Source organism: Sinocyclocheilus grahami, unplaced genomic scaffold (assembly GCF_001515645.1).
Source record: "Sinocyclocheilus grahami isolate Dianchi unplaced genomic scaffold, SAMN03320097.WGS_v1.1 scaffold652.1, whole genome shotgun sequence".
Classification (NCBI taxonomy): Eukaryota; Metazoa; Chordata; class Actinopteri; order Cypriniformes; family Cyprinidae; genus Sinocyclocheilus; species Sinocyclocheilus grahami.
Genome location: NW_015505831.1, coordinates 617,236 through 634,735, shown reverse-complemented (window position 1 = coordinate 634,735; position 17,500 = coordinate 617,236). Strand labels below are relative to the sequence as shown.

General features: G+C 35.9%; 1 protein-coding gene across 1 annotated transcript in view; it reads right to left on the bottom strand.

Annotated features, from left to right (window-relative positions):
- Positions 1-15,845, bottom strand: part of galnt3 (UDP-N-acetyl-alpha-D-galactosamine:polypeptide N-acetylgalactosaminyltransferase 3 (GalNAc-T3)) — a 21,305-nt gene extending 5,460 nt beyond the window's left edge. The window contains exons 1-9 of the mRNA XM_016242277.1: positions 15,822-15,845; positions 15,266-15,745; positions 12,233-12,405; positions 7,719-7,868; positions 7,059-7,293; positions 4,968-5,085; positions 3,796-3,996; positions 2,405-2,536; positions 2,130-2,231 (exon numbers count right to left, since the gene is read on the bottom strand). Of these exons, the coding sequence (XP_016097763.1) occupies positions 2,130-2,231; positions 2,405-2,536; positions 3,796-3,996; positions 4,968-5,085; positions 7,059-7,293; positions 7,719-7,868; positions 12,233-12,405; positions 15,266-15,745; positions 15,822-15,835 (1,605 nt within the window). The 5' untranslated portion in view covers positions 15,836-15,845. The remainder of the gene's footprint in view (positions 1-2,129; positions 2,232-2,404; positions 2,537-3,795; positions 3,997-4,967; positions 5,086-7,058; positions 7,294-7,718; positions 7,869-12,232; positions 12,406-15,265; positions 15,746-15,821) is intronic.
- Positions 15,846-17,500: the final 1,655 nt, after the last annotated feature.

Genomic DNA, 17,500 nt, shown 5'->3' with positions numbered 1-17,500 from the left:
CAAATAAATAAATAAAACATAAAAAGCAATTGTATGGACTATTTTTTGTTCCTTTAATGAAAATAAAATAAAATATAAGATAAAATAAAATAAATACCTCAAAAGCACCTTCATCTGATTAAAATTTTTATTATCAATTAATAGAGTGCATAAATTGTATGGACTTTTTTTTTTTTTTTACTGTTCCTACCCCTTAACTGTCACCCCCCATTTTTTAAAATAGGCATGAAAGTACAGAAGTTCTAAGCGGCCATGCATTATTTTTTTTTCCCCTTCTTGTTTAATAACAGTGCTTTCATTTTTCCGTGAAGGTCTACTAACATTACTGTTCAGGTAAGTAATAGCCTACAAAAGAAATCATCAAATGCTGTAACCACTACAGTATCAGTCAGAGTTTTTCTGAGAACTTCTCAAATCTGAGAGTAAACAGTGTAAAACTGAGAGTTCTTAATCAAACATGAGTATTGTTTAGATATTGCTCATAAGGAAACCGTCGTTTAATTATTAGTGCTGTTTTGCTGAGATGGGACAATGGAAATCAAGGCCTGCTGAATCATAAGGGACCTGCACCTGAAAAATGCCTTTAGTTTTGACTCATTCAGTTTTTTTAGCAGTTGATGCCAATACTGACATCTAAACAACAGAGTGTTCGCCTGGTCAAGCTACAGTTTTACTAGGCAAGAACACACTCGGCCTCATTTATCAATCTAAAGTAGAAACGAGCGCAGATCCGAGCGCACAAATCAACTTACGACAGAGTTCACATGTGATTCATGAAACATTTGTATGCCGCCAATCCCATCGAATACAAATGATCAAACCCCTAAACATTCACACTTTTGAAGCCTTGCCTCTAGACTTAAGCCGGCCTCAAAGGGGGAAGTAATGTCATGAAAGAGAAATTGCCACCCGTTAACCTTATAATTGCAAACAATTACACTAATTTATGTTTATTAACCCCTTAACTGTCACGCCCCCCCCCCAGATCAAACAAAACAAGAAGGAAAAAAAAATAATGCATGGCCGCTTAGAACTTCCGTATGAAAGTGCACTATCCAAATTTAAATTGTTGTAATTTATGAACACTTTGGAATACAGACACTCTTCAATCAGCAGATTATTTCAAAAGTGGAATTTTTTCAAAAAATTACAGTATCAAAAAGTTATAGAAGTTTAAATTTACTGTAAATAAAATGCACTATATTAATTTTATTTTATTTATAATAAATATTTTATTTTATTTTTATTTATTTTATATTTATTTTATTTTATTGGTATAACATTAAAGCCTTATGTCTAAATAAGTTATGTTCCAAATTTGAAGTTGATATGAAAAAATTTGAGGTTCCTGTGAGATTTTATTTAAGGCATTATACCACAAACATCCACCGGGTGCCATCCAAACTCCATTGAATTTTTTTTATGCATTTTTCTGTCACAAATGTCTAGATTTCTCTGTCAATATTACTTCAAAATAACCACCAAATATGGAATCCTGAGACTCAGACCTTTCCAGTGATATGCATTTTGTCAAGATTAAAAAAAGGTTTGGTTCTAAAAGACCGTAATGCATTTTGTAATAATTGACACTGCCCACTAAGGGGGAGGAGACCACCAAAAGATTTTAAAGTACCATTTCCATGGTAACTAAATGTCCGATTTCAAAACGGTTTTCACAGGATGAATCTTGGGCTTCTAAGCTTTCAAAAGATATATAATTCATGCTGATTACTTAAAGACTTGATAGAGAAAAAGGACAACAACAAAAAAGAGCACCAAGCGTCCCACAGGTGGGACGGTGACAGTTAAGGGATTAAGGAAAATAAAATGAAATAAAAAATAAAAGAAGATAAAAGTAGTACTTCAAAAGCACCTTCATCTGATTTAAATTATAAATAATTAATATAATATAATTTAATTTAATTTAATATTGCTCAAATTGTAAGGACTATTTGTATAGTTTTATAGCTTATATATTATGTTTCTTTAAGTAAAAGAAAATAATAAATCCCTTTCACTTGATTTAAATTATTATTATTTATATGTACCAAAACGAGAGTGGTTTATATGTCCTTTTATCAATTCCATTGATTCATTCACACAGGACAAGCTGTTCCCACTCCAATTACCTGGTTTCCTCCCATCCCGTGGCAGGGGTACATAATGAGAGGTTTCCCTCCCTCATTACTCTCTCCCGCGTCCAAGCAGGCCTCCTTCCCCACGTTCTTTATCTGGAGGGAGACAGAAGGAGGGCTGAAGGAGGAAATGGAAGGGATTTGCGGTGTCGTAACATGAAAGCTGTTAAAACAAGGTTTTACAGAATGGCTTTCTCCGGGAAACCACAGCGGCCAGACAAAACACCGGAGAAATTCAGGGACGTCCCAGCCACTGTACACACACTCACCGCGCCAAACTGCAGCGGGCTGAGATCGGGCATGAAGACCTCTGGATAGACGTTCTTCAAATACCAGGAAAAGCTCTTACACTGGAGTTTGTCCCGGAGATCTACACGCTTGGAGACGTCTCCAAAAGAGCGCTGTGGAGAGAGACGGTAGCTTCATTACAGAAACTGCCTTTGAATCTCATATTAAAGCTGCCCACAGGCTGTCTGAGGCTCCACTTTAAAGCTGTCCGTCTACGCTTATGAACCAGCAGCAGGTCTTGGCTACACATTGAGAATGTTAAGGGATTTCTGTGGTTTAGGTCGCAGAAGACCAGCACGATGAAAGCCTGGCAAAAGGCCTTAAGACTCTTAACTCTTAACTCCACAATGCCATTACAACAAGTGCAGGCAAAACCAATTTGTGTAACACAACTGTAGGGTGGCAGTTTTCATTATTTATGTAAATCAAATGTAAAAAACATAAAATAAATAATTTAGTTAATTGAAGTTATATCAGTATAAGGCTTTATTTAGTTAATTTTTGTATTGGGTTTTATTTAAAAAACAATTTGTGTAACAACATAAGGCATTTTTAATGACTTATGTCAATAAAATAAAACAAAAATATAATAAAACATACATTAAATAAATGTAATTATATCAGTGTACAGCTTTATTTAAATATTTAATTAATTGTCTAATTTATTTAAATCATTTTATTTGTGTAAAAACAATCGTAGGTAAACACCAATTTGTGTAACACAACTGTTGTGTGGCAGTTTTTAATTATGCAAACAAAATACAAAAGTATTAATAAAATACACAAATATAATAAAATACGTAGTAAATTATCTCAATATAAGACTTTATTTAAATTATTTATTTAAAACAGTAATGATAAATATTAAATCATTTAAAATTCATTTAAATTTAATAATTTATTTTAGAAACAAATAAAACTTAATTTTATGTATTTGTTTATTTAAAATCATTTTTAAATATATACTTTATTGTTTTATTATTGTTATTTTGTTTATTACCCTTTTACATTTTAACGTAAAATGTATATTTTAAATGTATATTTTACCCATATACATTTGATGAATATATATATATATATATATATAAAATAATTTTACAAAATACATTTATTTAAAAAAAAATGTTTACTTTAAATTTTTTTTATATTATTTTATCAGCGTTTTTTTAATGAAAAGTTATTTATTTATTTATTGCCTTCATTTGAAAGGACAGTAGAGCAGTAACAGGAGTGAGACAGCTCTTCATATGCTGGAAGCAGCACACTACCCTTTGCTCCTTACTATAGCTCCAATTAAATCCATCATAGTATCTTAATAGAACTGCAATTTTGCTTTTGTTACAAAAATGACTGGGAATTCTGGGAGCTGTACCTCTTTGGCGATCTGAGCAGCCTGCTGGTTCCTCCGGTAGAAGATCTCTTTATAGTCGTCCATCCAGACCTCAGCCAGACGCACCTGGTTGCGAGCGATCACCTGCGTGCCTTTAGGGAAGGTGTGCGGACTCTTTGTGCGAAACACATGGCCCACGACTGAACAGGGGATGATTTCTAGCTGCCCGCCACACTGCCAAACCTGAAGGACGAGAGCAGCAGGTCAGGATGTGAACTAATATGAGAAGAAAAGGAAGCTTTATTCATTCAAACACAGACAGACTTTAGGAAACTTCATGGCCAAAATATTAAAATAAAAACGGTGTCATTAAAGTCATTTTTTTGATCCTTCCTTTTGATATAGTCACTGATTTAAACTTTTAAAGCAGAAATGGTATAGAGCTGGAAAGTTTTATTCATTTCCATGAATCAGTTTAATTAAATGAACTGATTCAAAATTCTGACTCAACAATTCATTTGCATCACCAATCAAAAAAGTTCACAAAAGTCCTAATGTAATATAAAATGTAATAATTTCTCAAATAACTTGAGAATTTATCTACCAAGCAAGGAATTGAACACCAATGCAATCAATATAATTTTCTTGCTGTGAATCTCTAAAAGTGTTTCATTCATGACATCAAGCGCAGAAAGTCTTACTTCATTAAAATGTGACTTAATCGATATACACTAAGCTTGGGGTCAGTGGGATTGTTTTTTTATGTTTTTGAAAGAAGTCTCTTATGCTCACCAAGGCTGCATTTATTTGATAAAAAAAAAAAAAAAAGTAAAATGATTAAATATTATAATATAAATTAACTGTTTTCTATTTGAATATATATCAAAATGTAATTTATTCTTGTGATGCAAAACTGAATTTTTAGCATCATTACTCCAGTCTTCAGTGTCACATGATCCTTCAGAAATCATATCAGGATTCTTTGATGAATTGAAAGTTCAAAAGAGCAATATTTATTTTAAATATAATTTTTTTTTTTAACATTTAAAAATGTCATTACTGTCACTACTGATTAACTGAATACATCCTTGCTGAATAAAAGTAAAAAGTTCTTTAAAAAAAAAATATATAAACTTATATATATACGTTTGAACCGTATTGTACATGTGCTAAGATCGAATAAAAGATGTGTGCAAAACTAATTTTTGACTCACCCTGAACGACATTTCAATATTTTCTCCTCCCCAAATCTCCATCTCCTCGTCATAGCTTCCTACATGGTAGAAATAATTTCTGGAAATGGAGAACAATCCTCCTGCGAACGTTGGCGTCCTGCGAGGGCAAATGTGATTAGAATGTTTCTTTGAATGTTTTCTCATTAGACAGAAAATGACTGAAATGTGTGTTTTGTGTGTGCACTGTGCATGGATAATAAAATCGTTTAATGGAAAACAAACAATGAAATCCAATGAGCACCTGAGTATTATCAAATCTATTTATTCAAATCATTTAAAGAATAGTCATGCTGTTCCAAACCTGTATGACATTTTCTCTTCCACTTAAAGGGCTAGTTCACCCAAAAATGAAAATGTGATGTTTATCTGCTTACCCCCAGGGCATCCAAGATGTAGGTGACTTTGTTTCTTCAGTAGAACACATTTGATGATTTTTAACTTTAACTGTTGCAGTCTGTCAGTCGTATAATGCATGGCAATGGTAACACAATCTATGAGAGTAAAAAAAACATGCACAGACAAATCCAAATTAATCCCTGCGGCTCGTGACGACACACCGATGTCCTAAGACACAAAACGATTGGTTTGTGCGAGAAACCGAACAGTATTTATATCATATTTGACCCCTAATACACCACTATGTACAACTGTCTTTGGGCGCTTGCACGGCATCCGGTGCGTGAGGTGTGTACGCGCTCTGGCGTAGTTTACGCAAGCGCCGGAAGTGATCTCTCGCGTGTAAAGGTCACTCATTGTTTACACAGTGCACAGTCATTGTAGGTACGATGGCTAATCAAAATGGTACTTACTTGCGCTTATCTGGATTGTTCAAACCGACTTAAAACTAAACGATTACGTTCTCATGCGCGAACTCATTTGGGAGTGGTGACTTTCCACATATTCTCAACTTCTGAGCCTGCTCGCCTGAAGTTATGCTTGATTGCTCTTCGGCTGGATATCAACACCCATTAACGTAAACTACGCCAGAGCGCGTACACACCTCATGCACCGGCTGCCGTCAGCGCGCCCAAAGACAGTTGGACATAGTGGTGCATTAGAGGTAAAAAATTATATAAATCCTGTTTGTTTTCTACCACAAACCGATCGTTTCGTGTCTTAGGACATCAATGTGTCGGCCCGAGCCGCAGCGTTTAATTTGGATTTGTCTGTGCATGTTTTTTTTTACTCTCATAGATTTTGTTACCATTGCCATGCATTATACGACTGATAGACTGCAACGGCTGGAGTTAAAAATCATCATATGTGTTCTACTGAAGAAACAAAGTCACCTACATCTTGGATGCCCTGGGGGTAAGCAGATAAACATTAAATTTTCATTTTTGGGTGAACTATCCCTTTAACACAAAAAGAGAATGATTTCTGAAGGATCATGAGACACTGAAGACTGACGTAATGATGCTGAAAATTCAGCTTTGCATCACAGGAATAAATTACATTTTAAACTATATTCCAATAGAAACTTGTTATTTTAAATAGTAATAATATTACTGATTTTACCCATTTTTAAACAATTAAATGCAGCCTTGGTGAGCCTTTCAATACAGCAATAAGCCCCAAGAAGCCGTGGTTTACAGTGAATTTATAACAGCTAAGGGGCGTTGTTAGGCACGACGCGAAGCTGTTATAAATTCACTGTAAACCACGGCTTCACGGGGCTTACTGCTTTTAAAAAACGGTTATTCCATAGCAGTCAATTATTGTTATTACTTTCTTTTTGCAAAATTCTAAGGAATGTATTCTTTCATGGAGAAGGGAATCTCAGAACGCATTAAAATATCCATCCAGATGGTGGACGAAATTAGACAAATGGCTATTATAAATATTTCTATTTTGAATAAATTCTAGCATATTTTTTAATTTTCTATTCATCAAACAAAAAATGTATCACAGTTTCCACAAAAATATTAAGTCTTTCCAGTATTGATAATAATCAGAAATGTTTCCTGAGCAGCGGTAGTTCAAAAGGTCTGGAAAGAAGTCATTGTAGGAGTAAACAATGTTTATTTTTGGGTGAACTGTTCTTTATTGTAAACCAGAGTGTTTTCTTACTTAATAGGGTACGTCTCATCTTTACGTCTCCGTTTCTCATGATCCGGAAGGGTCTCCCAACCAAAAGAAAGGCCCCAGTCGAAATTCCCCCGGTTATGATGCTGTCCATACGGTGAGGGTTTCATGAACTCAAACGTGTTCAGGTCAATGGTGGTGATGTCGGGACTCACTACGGCGGTGGAGTTCTCTGCTATCCTGGCCAGCAGCGGCTCAAGCCATCCATGGAAACATTCACCTAAACAAACCAAGCAGGAATTGCATGATAAAATCACTTTGAAGTCTTCCAGTACATTCCAGGCCTTAGGCTACACCATCACCTCTTAACATACTTACTTACAAACACCCTAATGCATAAACACAGCCCAGATGAATAAATAAGACTGTCTTCTAAATCGATTTGAGTCATTTCTGCATTCTGGCTGACCGTATCCCAGTCAACCACACCAGCGGAGGACACAAACACTTTCTTAAAAACATCATGAATGTTTAACAAGCCTAAACTCAGACGGAATTAAAAAGCATCAGATTCTTTCCAGCGCAGAGTAGCTCTAACTGACCACAGGCTTGTTATAAAGAGTGTGTTTTTATTAAGAGACAATCCCTATTCATGTGAATCCAGCACATTTGAGGGGGAGTGATTGGCTCTTTAAAATGACTCACAGTGGGCATCCAGGAAGGTGAGAGTTTCGCCCGAGGCCATGGAGGCCCCGAGGAGCCGCGCAGTGATCAGGCCCTTTCGTTCTCGCTGACGGACCACACGAACGATGTGCAGCTGTTTCAGATACTCATCCAGTTCGTCCTTTAGTCGCTCTGTTAGAAAGAGAAATGTCAAAACAATGTGTGTGTGTGTGTGTGCATTTTGCAGTCAATTATTGTTATTACTTTCTTTTTGCAAAATTCTAAGGAATGTATTCTTTCATGGAGAAGGGAATCTCAGAACGCATTAAAATATCCATCCAGATGGTGGACGAAATTAGACAAATGGCTATTATAAATATTTCTATTTTGAATAAATTCTAGCATATTTTTTAATTTTCTATTCATCAAACAAAAAATGTATCACAGTTTCCACAAAAATATTAAGTCTTTCCAGTATTGATAATAATCAGAAATGTCTCCTGAGCAGCAAATTAGAATATTAGAATAATTTCTGAAGGATCATGTGACACTGAAGACTGGAGTAATGCATCCCAGAAATAAATTCATTTTTAAATATATTCACATAGGAAACATATTATTTTATATTATAATAATATTTCATAATTAAAATGTTTTTACTGTATTTTTGATTAAATAAATGCAGCCTTGGTGCGCTTTAGAGTCTTCTTTCAAAAACATCAAAAAAATCTTACCAATCACATATTTGTGAACAGTAATATATATTTAAAGGGATAGTTTACCCAAAAATGTCATTCCAAACCTGTAAGACCTCCGTTCATCTTCAGAACACAAATTAAGATATTTTTATGAAATCCAAGAGCTCTCTGACCCTCCCATAGACAGCAAGGATCCTAACACGATCAAGGTCCAGAAACGTAATAAGTTGTTTACATTGTTTGCACTTTGATCCGAACGTAAACAATGTATCCGGATACATACGTTGCATACGTTGCTTACGTATGTGATACTCTCCAAAATAGTGATATAGGGAGGAGACGAATTGTTGAATAAAGTTGTTATTTTTGTATCCTTTCATTTTTGGGTGAACTATCCCTTTAATATTTGTGTGTTACGCTTATTCAAATATATCTATGCTTATTAAGCATCAAGCATATGTGGAGGCACTTCAGTTTGGATGTTCCCTTAAAAGGCAGCTGCCTATGTTGCATACAGCGAGGCTGCTCAATAGGTTTTGGAACACATTTCAGATTTATTTTACAGTTGGTGCTCTTCCAACTTCTTCTTGTTTACATTGTTTGCACTTTGATCCGAACGTAAACAATGTATCCGGATACATACGTTGCATACGTTGCTTACGTATGTGATACTCTCCAAAATAGTGATATAGGGTGACGCGGAGGAGACGAATTGTTGAATAAAGTCGTTATTTTTGTATCCTTTCATTTTTGGGTGAACTATCCCTTTAATATTTGTGTGTTACGCTTATTCAAATATATCTATGCTTATTAAGCATCAAGCATATGTGGAGGCACTTCAGTTTGGATGTTCCCTTAAAAGGCAGCTGCCTATGTTGCATACAGCGAGGCTGCTCAATAGGTTTTGGAACACATTTCAGATTTATTTTACAGTTGGTGCTCTTCCAACTTCTTCCAAAAGTGTTACTTTTAAAAAGGTGTATGATTAAATGTAATGTTTTTCTTTCAAACTGATTCAGTATTCTGTCAGGGTACGTTTTAGATTCAGTATGCGGGGATAAAAGACATAATAATACTCTTTTAGCAAAGGAGCAGGACAAAGCTCAAGCAGCACCTTTAATCTAGTAGATATGGGTCTGTACGTATTCATTAAGAATAAATATCTCCTTTCATGAGTCTGCAGTCTCCCAGCAGCCCTCAGGGCAAAGCCACTGACTAGCACTTTGGTATAATATTATATATTATACAGAACTGAGGAGTAACTAGCTAAAAATAGAGATGCATACTGTAAATCTAAAGCAAAGTGTCACTTATGCACAACTGAAATCAGTTTCGGTTCGACTGGTTGGGCAGAGCAATGGAATAGTCAAAACTTGTTTAAAAAAACACATTCATTTGAATCTCTGTTGAGAAGTCTTCATGTTAGCATTTTTTTTAAATCAATAACTTGAATAGTAGTGAATTAGCAGTGAATCTAAGTACTAAAAAGGACAGTTCAGCCAAAAATTGTAATTATAATTTACTCAAGTTGTTCCAAACCTGTATGAGTTTCTTTTTTATGAACACAAAAGAAGATATTTTGAAGAATGTTGGAAACCAAACAATTAGCGTAGCCACTGACTTCCATAGTGTTTTTTCCATACTATGGAAGTCAATGGGGACCATCAGCTGTTTGGTTACCAACATACTTCAAAATAGCTTCTGTTGTGTTCAACAGCTAGAAACTCTTACGGGTTTAGAACAACTTGAGGGATTAAATAATGACAAAATTTGCATTTTCGGGTGAACTATCCCTTTAAGCTTCATTACAAGTTGAACTATTCAAGCTACACTACAAATTATCTGCTGAGAAAAGAAAAAAAAAAGCTTAAACCAGTCTGGTTTGCTTGGCTTTAGGCTGGTCTCTCAGGCTCACTAACTGACAAGTCCCTGAAAATCCTCAAAAACCATCACAACAGGCCAGCCTAAACTCTTTAGTCTGGTTTACGCACTTTTTTAATCAGCAGGGAGGGTTTCTTGACCATTTAACTACTTTAAATTATGAGTCACTTGGGAAGCTGCAGTTTAATAGTGGCTTTCCCAACCCAGACATTGTGATTTATAATATCACATAATATGTATTATCCTCCTCAGAATCATTTAAGAGTAAAGGTGCAACACTACGCCTGCTGAAATGATTCACAGCAGCGCAGCGGGACATCCTATAGGTTTTGGCTGCCTCCGAGGGTGGGGACTTACACACACAAGACTGGTCTTTCTCAGCGGAAGCTGGAACTGCTTGAGAAAGAGAGACGGAGGGTGTAATTAAAAGAAGAGGGAGCGCAAAATAATAGTTGAAAGCCAATTCCCTGGCTTTTATTTCTCGCATGGCGTGCAGCCAAGAGAGAAAGTTCAGTCCCTGCGTGATTCAACCAGGGGAACGGATAGATCTAGTGCAGTGGTTCTCAACCCATAATGGATAGTAGCAGGTCTGTTCTGATCGCTCTTCAGTAGGGTGAAAACAATGCTAAATGCAAATAATTAAATGCAACTAATGTACAGAACCATCAAAACCATTTTTTTAAAGAAATTAACATTTTCTTTTCTTAAAGTTCTTTTGGACTTTCATATTCCTCATACAATCCTGAAGAAGAAGAAAAATCACGTTTTCCACAAAAATTTATGATAATATGTTTCTTGAGCAGCAAATCAGCATATTAGAATGATTTCTGAAGGATCATGTGACACTGAAGACTGGAGTAATGATACTGAAAATTCAGCTTTGCATCACAGGAATAAATTACATTTTTAAAAATATTCAAATAGAAAACAATTAGTTTAAATTGTAATAATATTTTATAATATTACAGTTTTTTAATGATCAAATAAATGCACCCTTGGTGAGCATAAGATACTTCTTTCAAAAACATGAAATAAAACCCAAACTATTGGACAATAGTGTAATTGTGCATATTTAGCAAAGAAAAGAATCAACATAGACTCATTAACATTTAAAACATTGCTTCATATGTTTTTTGTTGTTGTTGTCAATTTTAAGCACAATCAAACTCTGTGGTGGTATTTTGATGCCAACTCATTTGCCATTCAGTCAAAGTTAGTTAAATGTCATTGGCAGGTCGTGCAACACACCCTCATCCTCAAAAACCACGAATAAAACTACACAAGGTGAAAGAAACCAGACATGGCCACATGCAATTGGGTTACGGACATAATATGGTTTAGTTGCTGAGAAACATTTAGTCGATTTAGAAAAATCATACGCGTATTGATATTGCTGGAATTTAAATGGTAACGCTTTACAATAAGGTCCTATCCATTAATGCATTAACTAACATTGACTTACGATGAGCAATACATTTGTTACAGTAGTTATTCATCTTTGTTAATGACCTAATGATAACAAATGGGAACTTATTGTAAAGTCTTACCATTAAAATCCACGCACCGCCAAATTTCAGCATACGATTGTAAAGATATTACAGTTTTAACAAGCAAGCGATTTTTTGTGTTTTGTTGAGTCGCCACTTGAGGTCTAATGCCAAATATGGCTTCTGAAGCAAAACCAGTTGGGAACCACTGCTCTAATGCTCATTTTCTTCTTTGCATTTCTTGTCAAAGATCTGTTTTTAAGAGTCCGCTGATAGGCCTCTATACCCCAGACCCCCTTCACCGGCTGAGCAAAACTCCTCTGAGAACATTCCCAAACAGCTCTGTTTCCTGTAGTAACCTGCTTCACGATCGCCGGGTGTTAGCAGGCCTACAGGAATTCAGTAAAGCGGGTTGCTTGAGTGAAACCGGACGCCCATTAAAACACACGGACGGTCTGGTGGTGCTGCGTGCGCACTAGAGGTGAGTTACCGTCATAGCTGGCGTCATCCACGAGGATGATTTCTTTGAGGAGCAGTGCAGGGGAGGTGTGCAGGACGCTGTAGACGGTCCGCAGTAACGTGCTCCACGCCTCGTTGTGGAAGACGATGATCACGCTTGTGGTCGGCAGGGGTGGACAGCGTCTGAATGTCTGTTCGATGCATCTGTGAGAGGAAAAGAGAGACAGACAGAGAAATGAAGGGAAGGGGGGGATGTTTTATTCAACAGATGTCTGTGAAATGTCTGGATTAGGGCTGGGCAATATATTGTCCCCAATTGGCCAATGTATTTCCTAAAGACTCAAATGAAACCTTTAAAAATAAAAAATATATTTTTTAAAAAATTGAAATAAAATAAACATTGATTGAAATATCAATACAAATATAACATTTTAAAAAACTAAATAAAAAAATAATGGTAACATTTTAGAAAGGTTTTGTTTGTTAACATAGGTTAATTTAGTTAACATTAACTAACAATTAAAATTCTTCTAAAACAGTTATTAATCTTAGTTTATGTTAATTTCAGCATTTATTAATACATTATTGAAGTCAAAAGATGTGTCTGTTAATTTTATTTGTACTAAAATAACTAAAACTGAAACAAAAATGTATAAAAACTATATAAACAAAAAACAGTAACTAACGAAAAAGACAAAGACACAGCAAAATTACTAAAACTTTAACAAATTAAATGAAAATGGAAAATATAAAAAAAACTAATGCAAAATAAAAAACATAACAGTATCACAATGATTATAAATGAACACATTTGCATTTAAACTTACGTAAAAAAATAATAATAATAATTCTATCTATATTTCTACAGCGTTAATAAACGGCATGATTATAAATCAGTTCAACATTTCACCTTAAAATACTTATGTTTAGTACTATGCATTTTTATATTGGTGCACATAAGTAATATTACATAACATTAGATTGTCAGTGTATGTTACTTGCAATTAAAAATTGAATTAATTTAGCTCTAATGGCTGTTTGGTTGAATTGATGATGAATTACAATCACCCTTCTAAGCCTTTTTAGAGTAAATGCAGACTCCTAATTGTGTGTTGTGTGACACTTTGTATAACAACGAGCAATAGGAACTCTGGTTTTGTGTATATCACCCCACTAAAGCAATAAGGGCAAGAACAAACGTGTTTAATTAGAGAGAAAAGCTCATTTTTATCTCAGTCTGCAATTAGTAGCAATATCTGCGTAGACATGTTTAAATAACGTGTCTGAGGACAAGATTATCCTGACAGATAAACAGATTCTCCTCTAGATTCTATGCACACTAACATTCTTGGTAAATTTGTCAAAATCCTTTCAAACATACTTTAGATTGTGCACTTTATATGCCACATAACAAATACTAAAAACATGAGGTGGTTAGATATTAAAAATGAGAAAAATGCCAAATAGTCTCAGACTTTTGGACCTCATTGTATTTGTGTGTTTTTCTCTGCTGGCAATGGAATTATACTACCACTTCGATCTACAAGGTGGTCTCCTCAAGTTATTTTTGGTTGGTTTTGGATTGAGTTTTGATAACCAGAGCTGCAGAACCCACATCAGAAGGTGATGCAGCAAAAAAAGCAGATCACACCATTGCATGTTAGTTTTACACAAGGACCTTCTAAAATGTTTACTATACTTGCGTTTCAACATGACTGTATTTGCAGATACATTTTTCAGCTTAACATTAAAGGGTGCCCTCACTTTTTGACTGATGAATCTCCACTTCTACGTGACTTTTCTTGTCGTACAGTCATGCTTACTGTATACTGATTTTTTTTTTTTTAAATCTAGGTAAAATGTCATAAAGATTGCATTTACAGGGACTACTATATGAAACAATTTAATTCTTACATAAATAGTTTTATTGCTCTAAATGCAAGAATGTATGCAAGAATAGTTTAATGCACATCTACTTTACTCATGTTTCATGAATGACGATGAGCGCAATATTCATCATATTAAATCATTAAAAGCTAGGCATAACTAGAAAAATGTGGTCACTTCATAAAATTTGTATGACCCTGGATTTTATTAAATACAATTTTAAAATTCCTTGATGTTTCTGTGGGAACCCTGAATATTTAAAAGTGAAAGAGACAGATATTGCATCCAAATAATAACTCGCACACCCCAACTGATGAAAAGAAAAATGTAAATTTGCTGAAAATCTTCTCACCCTCAGGCCATCCAAGATGTAGATGAGTTAGCTTCTTCATCAGAACAGATTTGGAGAAATGTAGCATTGCATCACCAATGGATGCTCTGCAGTGAATGGGTCCCATCAGAATGAAAGTCCAAACAGCTGATAAAAACATCACAATAATCCACACCACTCCATCAATTAATGTCTTGTGAAGTGAAAAGCTGCATATTCGTAAGAAAGAGTCCTTAAAGTGTTTTACCTTTAAAGCATTGCTTCTGGTCAAAATACCAGTGCACAGTCTATAATAAGGCTTCCTCCAGTGAAAAAGTCCCTCTCTCATCAAAATCCACCAACATATATTGGTTTCAAACTGTTTTCGCTTGTAAACAGTGTTTGATCTGTGCATATTTCTCTCCTGATTCAAAAGTGACAACCTTTTACTGGAGAAAGCAATATTATGGAACGAGGACTCATATTTTAGCCAGAAGCGATGTTTTAAAGTTAAAACGTCTTAATGATGGATTTGTTTCTTGGAAACATGCAGCTTTTCTCTTCACAAGACATTAATTGATGGACTGGTTACTTGTGGATTATTGTGATTTTATATCAGCTGTTTGGACTCTCGTTCTGACGGCACCCATTCACTGCAGAGGATCCACTTGTGAGCATTTATCCAAATGTGTTCCGATGAACAAACAAACTCATCTACATCTTGGATGGCCTGATTTATCCAAATGTTTTCCGATGAACAAACAAACTCATCTACATCTTGGATGGCCTGAGGGTGAGAACATTCTCAGGTGAACTATTCCCTTAAAATGTCTGTAGAAGTGTCTAAAGCAAACAGGTAGTACGTACTCTGGAGGTCTCGTATCGGGGCCAAGGTCTCTGCTTAGTGAGATCCGATCACTGGCGTACAAGTTAAAGCAGTGCTTCTCTTCTCCCCTCTCCTTTTCTTTTTGCTCTGATGAGCTCAGATTGTCAGTGTGAAAAGCCTTCCCAGAAGCCCCTGGGGCAGTGGGGTTTTGCGGTGGTCTTTCAAGGACCGGTCTGAGCTCAGCAGCCGTGTAGTATCCGGCCAGACAGGCCAGACTGCCCTGGCTCTCCTGCTTCCTCACCGGAGCTTTTATCTGCATCTTGGGCATAGCGTCCCGGAAGTTATTCACCGCACCCATGACCATCTCAAGAACGCCGTCCCGTTTCTCCACAATCCCTTTGAGCCAGGGTTCGTCCTGGGGGCTCTGATTGACCACCTCTCGCTGCATCAGAAACAGGAACGTCACGAATACCAAGGCCACTATGGCCAGCTTCCATGGGTGCAGTCGTCTGCGCAGAAGCCTGCGGAAGAACGTCATTCTTTTGAGGCGAAGCCGGCACTCAGAGTGTGAGAAACAAAGCTACACCTGACACACACCCTGTGCGTAACATCACCGCCTTGTCAAACCTGTGAATGGGACAAAAATACGACACTGATATATGAGCAGCAGAGCACCGCGAACAAGTTCAACACTCCTGACGACTCGTTTGAGAACGGAAAAGTTGGGAACTCCAGTTCTGAACGTCCAACATAAATGTTTTCTTTGATATTTAAGCCTCTTTTAGGTGGCTGGGAAATCATTCTTCACTTGAGAGGTAATTTTGTGAACTTAATTTCCTTAACAACCTTCTCTTGGAGAGAATTTTTTACAGAAACTTTCCAAATGATAATTGGCCCTTTTAACCAATGGAAAAGTATTAATCATATTACAAATATCAGACTTGACAGTTCTGTCTATCTTTTTAAAAATCACATTTTCATGAGGCATAATTCTTCTTTGTTTGTACATTTCTTTTAACCCTAGAATGCACACTGTATATTGTGTAGGCCAAAATGAATCCAAAATGATATACAATTACATGCATATGCTTTCCTAAAAACATTTTTCAGAACAGAAACACTTGGCTTGGTTTTGTGTCCGCAAAATGAAATTGCAAACAGTTTTCAGTAACAAATATGGATGTAATTGTATCTAATTTCTGATTCACATTATTTTGCCATAAACAACATAAAGGGGAAAACTGAACATGTTTTTCGTTCGCTCGTTTTGGTTCTTTCAACCCTAAACTGCATGCAGCTTTCCCCCTTGTAATGTGTAGGCCTAAATAATAATCGAAATTCATAAATAGATGCATATTCTTTAACAAAACGTGTTTTTATCAATGAAAAGATATCTTAATGATCACTTAAATGTTGTTCCAGAGGAGCTTTCACTGTATTTGGGAAAAAAGCAAATGACAGTTTGCTATTTACCTTCTTACTAAATATTAATCTATACATGAAAATAATATATCATTCCATAAAATGGAAAATGGGGGGGAAATCCATACACATGTACCATTTAGACACTTTAATTGAGATATTCCTTTTATGTCAGATAAAAAAGTCAATTTAACGCGACACATATTGCTTTATAGCCGTCATTTTAGGGTTAATCATTAGCACAATAACACCATCTGTCCAAAACTATGAATCAGTGTCCAGTTCTCGTGCGCTAGCACGTAAACAAAGCCGAGAGAGCAAAGAAACAGTAAGACATACCGAATGCGTTTAAATATCGATTAAGTTCATATCCAAGAAAGTTCTGAACTCCCACAACGACTGTCCCACAGTAGAACTGCTGTCCACGGCGATGTCAGAGTGCACTCATCTCAGCCGGACTTCCGCGTCGTTGGATCCAGGTGCGCGTCTCTCAGGTAAAGGGGCGGGACTTGCGTAAGGCGTGCGTAAGCGCCACATGTGCCTTCATTCTGTTAGGGTGAGTCCAGCAACGTCAACTTTGAACAATTAAACAAAATGTTGCTCTTCCACTTATTAGGTTGAGTATCTTTAATAAGGGCAACATTTAAAGGGGTCATATGATGCGATTTCAAGTTTTGCTTTCTCTTTGGAGTGTTACAAGCTGATTGTGCATAGATAAGATCCCTGAAGTTGCAAAGACTAAAGTCTCAAAACCAAAGAGATATTCTTTATCAAAGTTAAGACTCTGCCACGCCCCCCTAAAACGGCTCGTTCTAACACGCCCCCACATATCTACCTCACTATGTGGAAATATT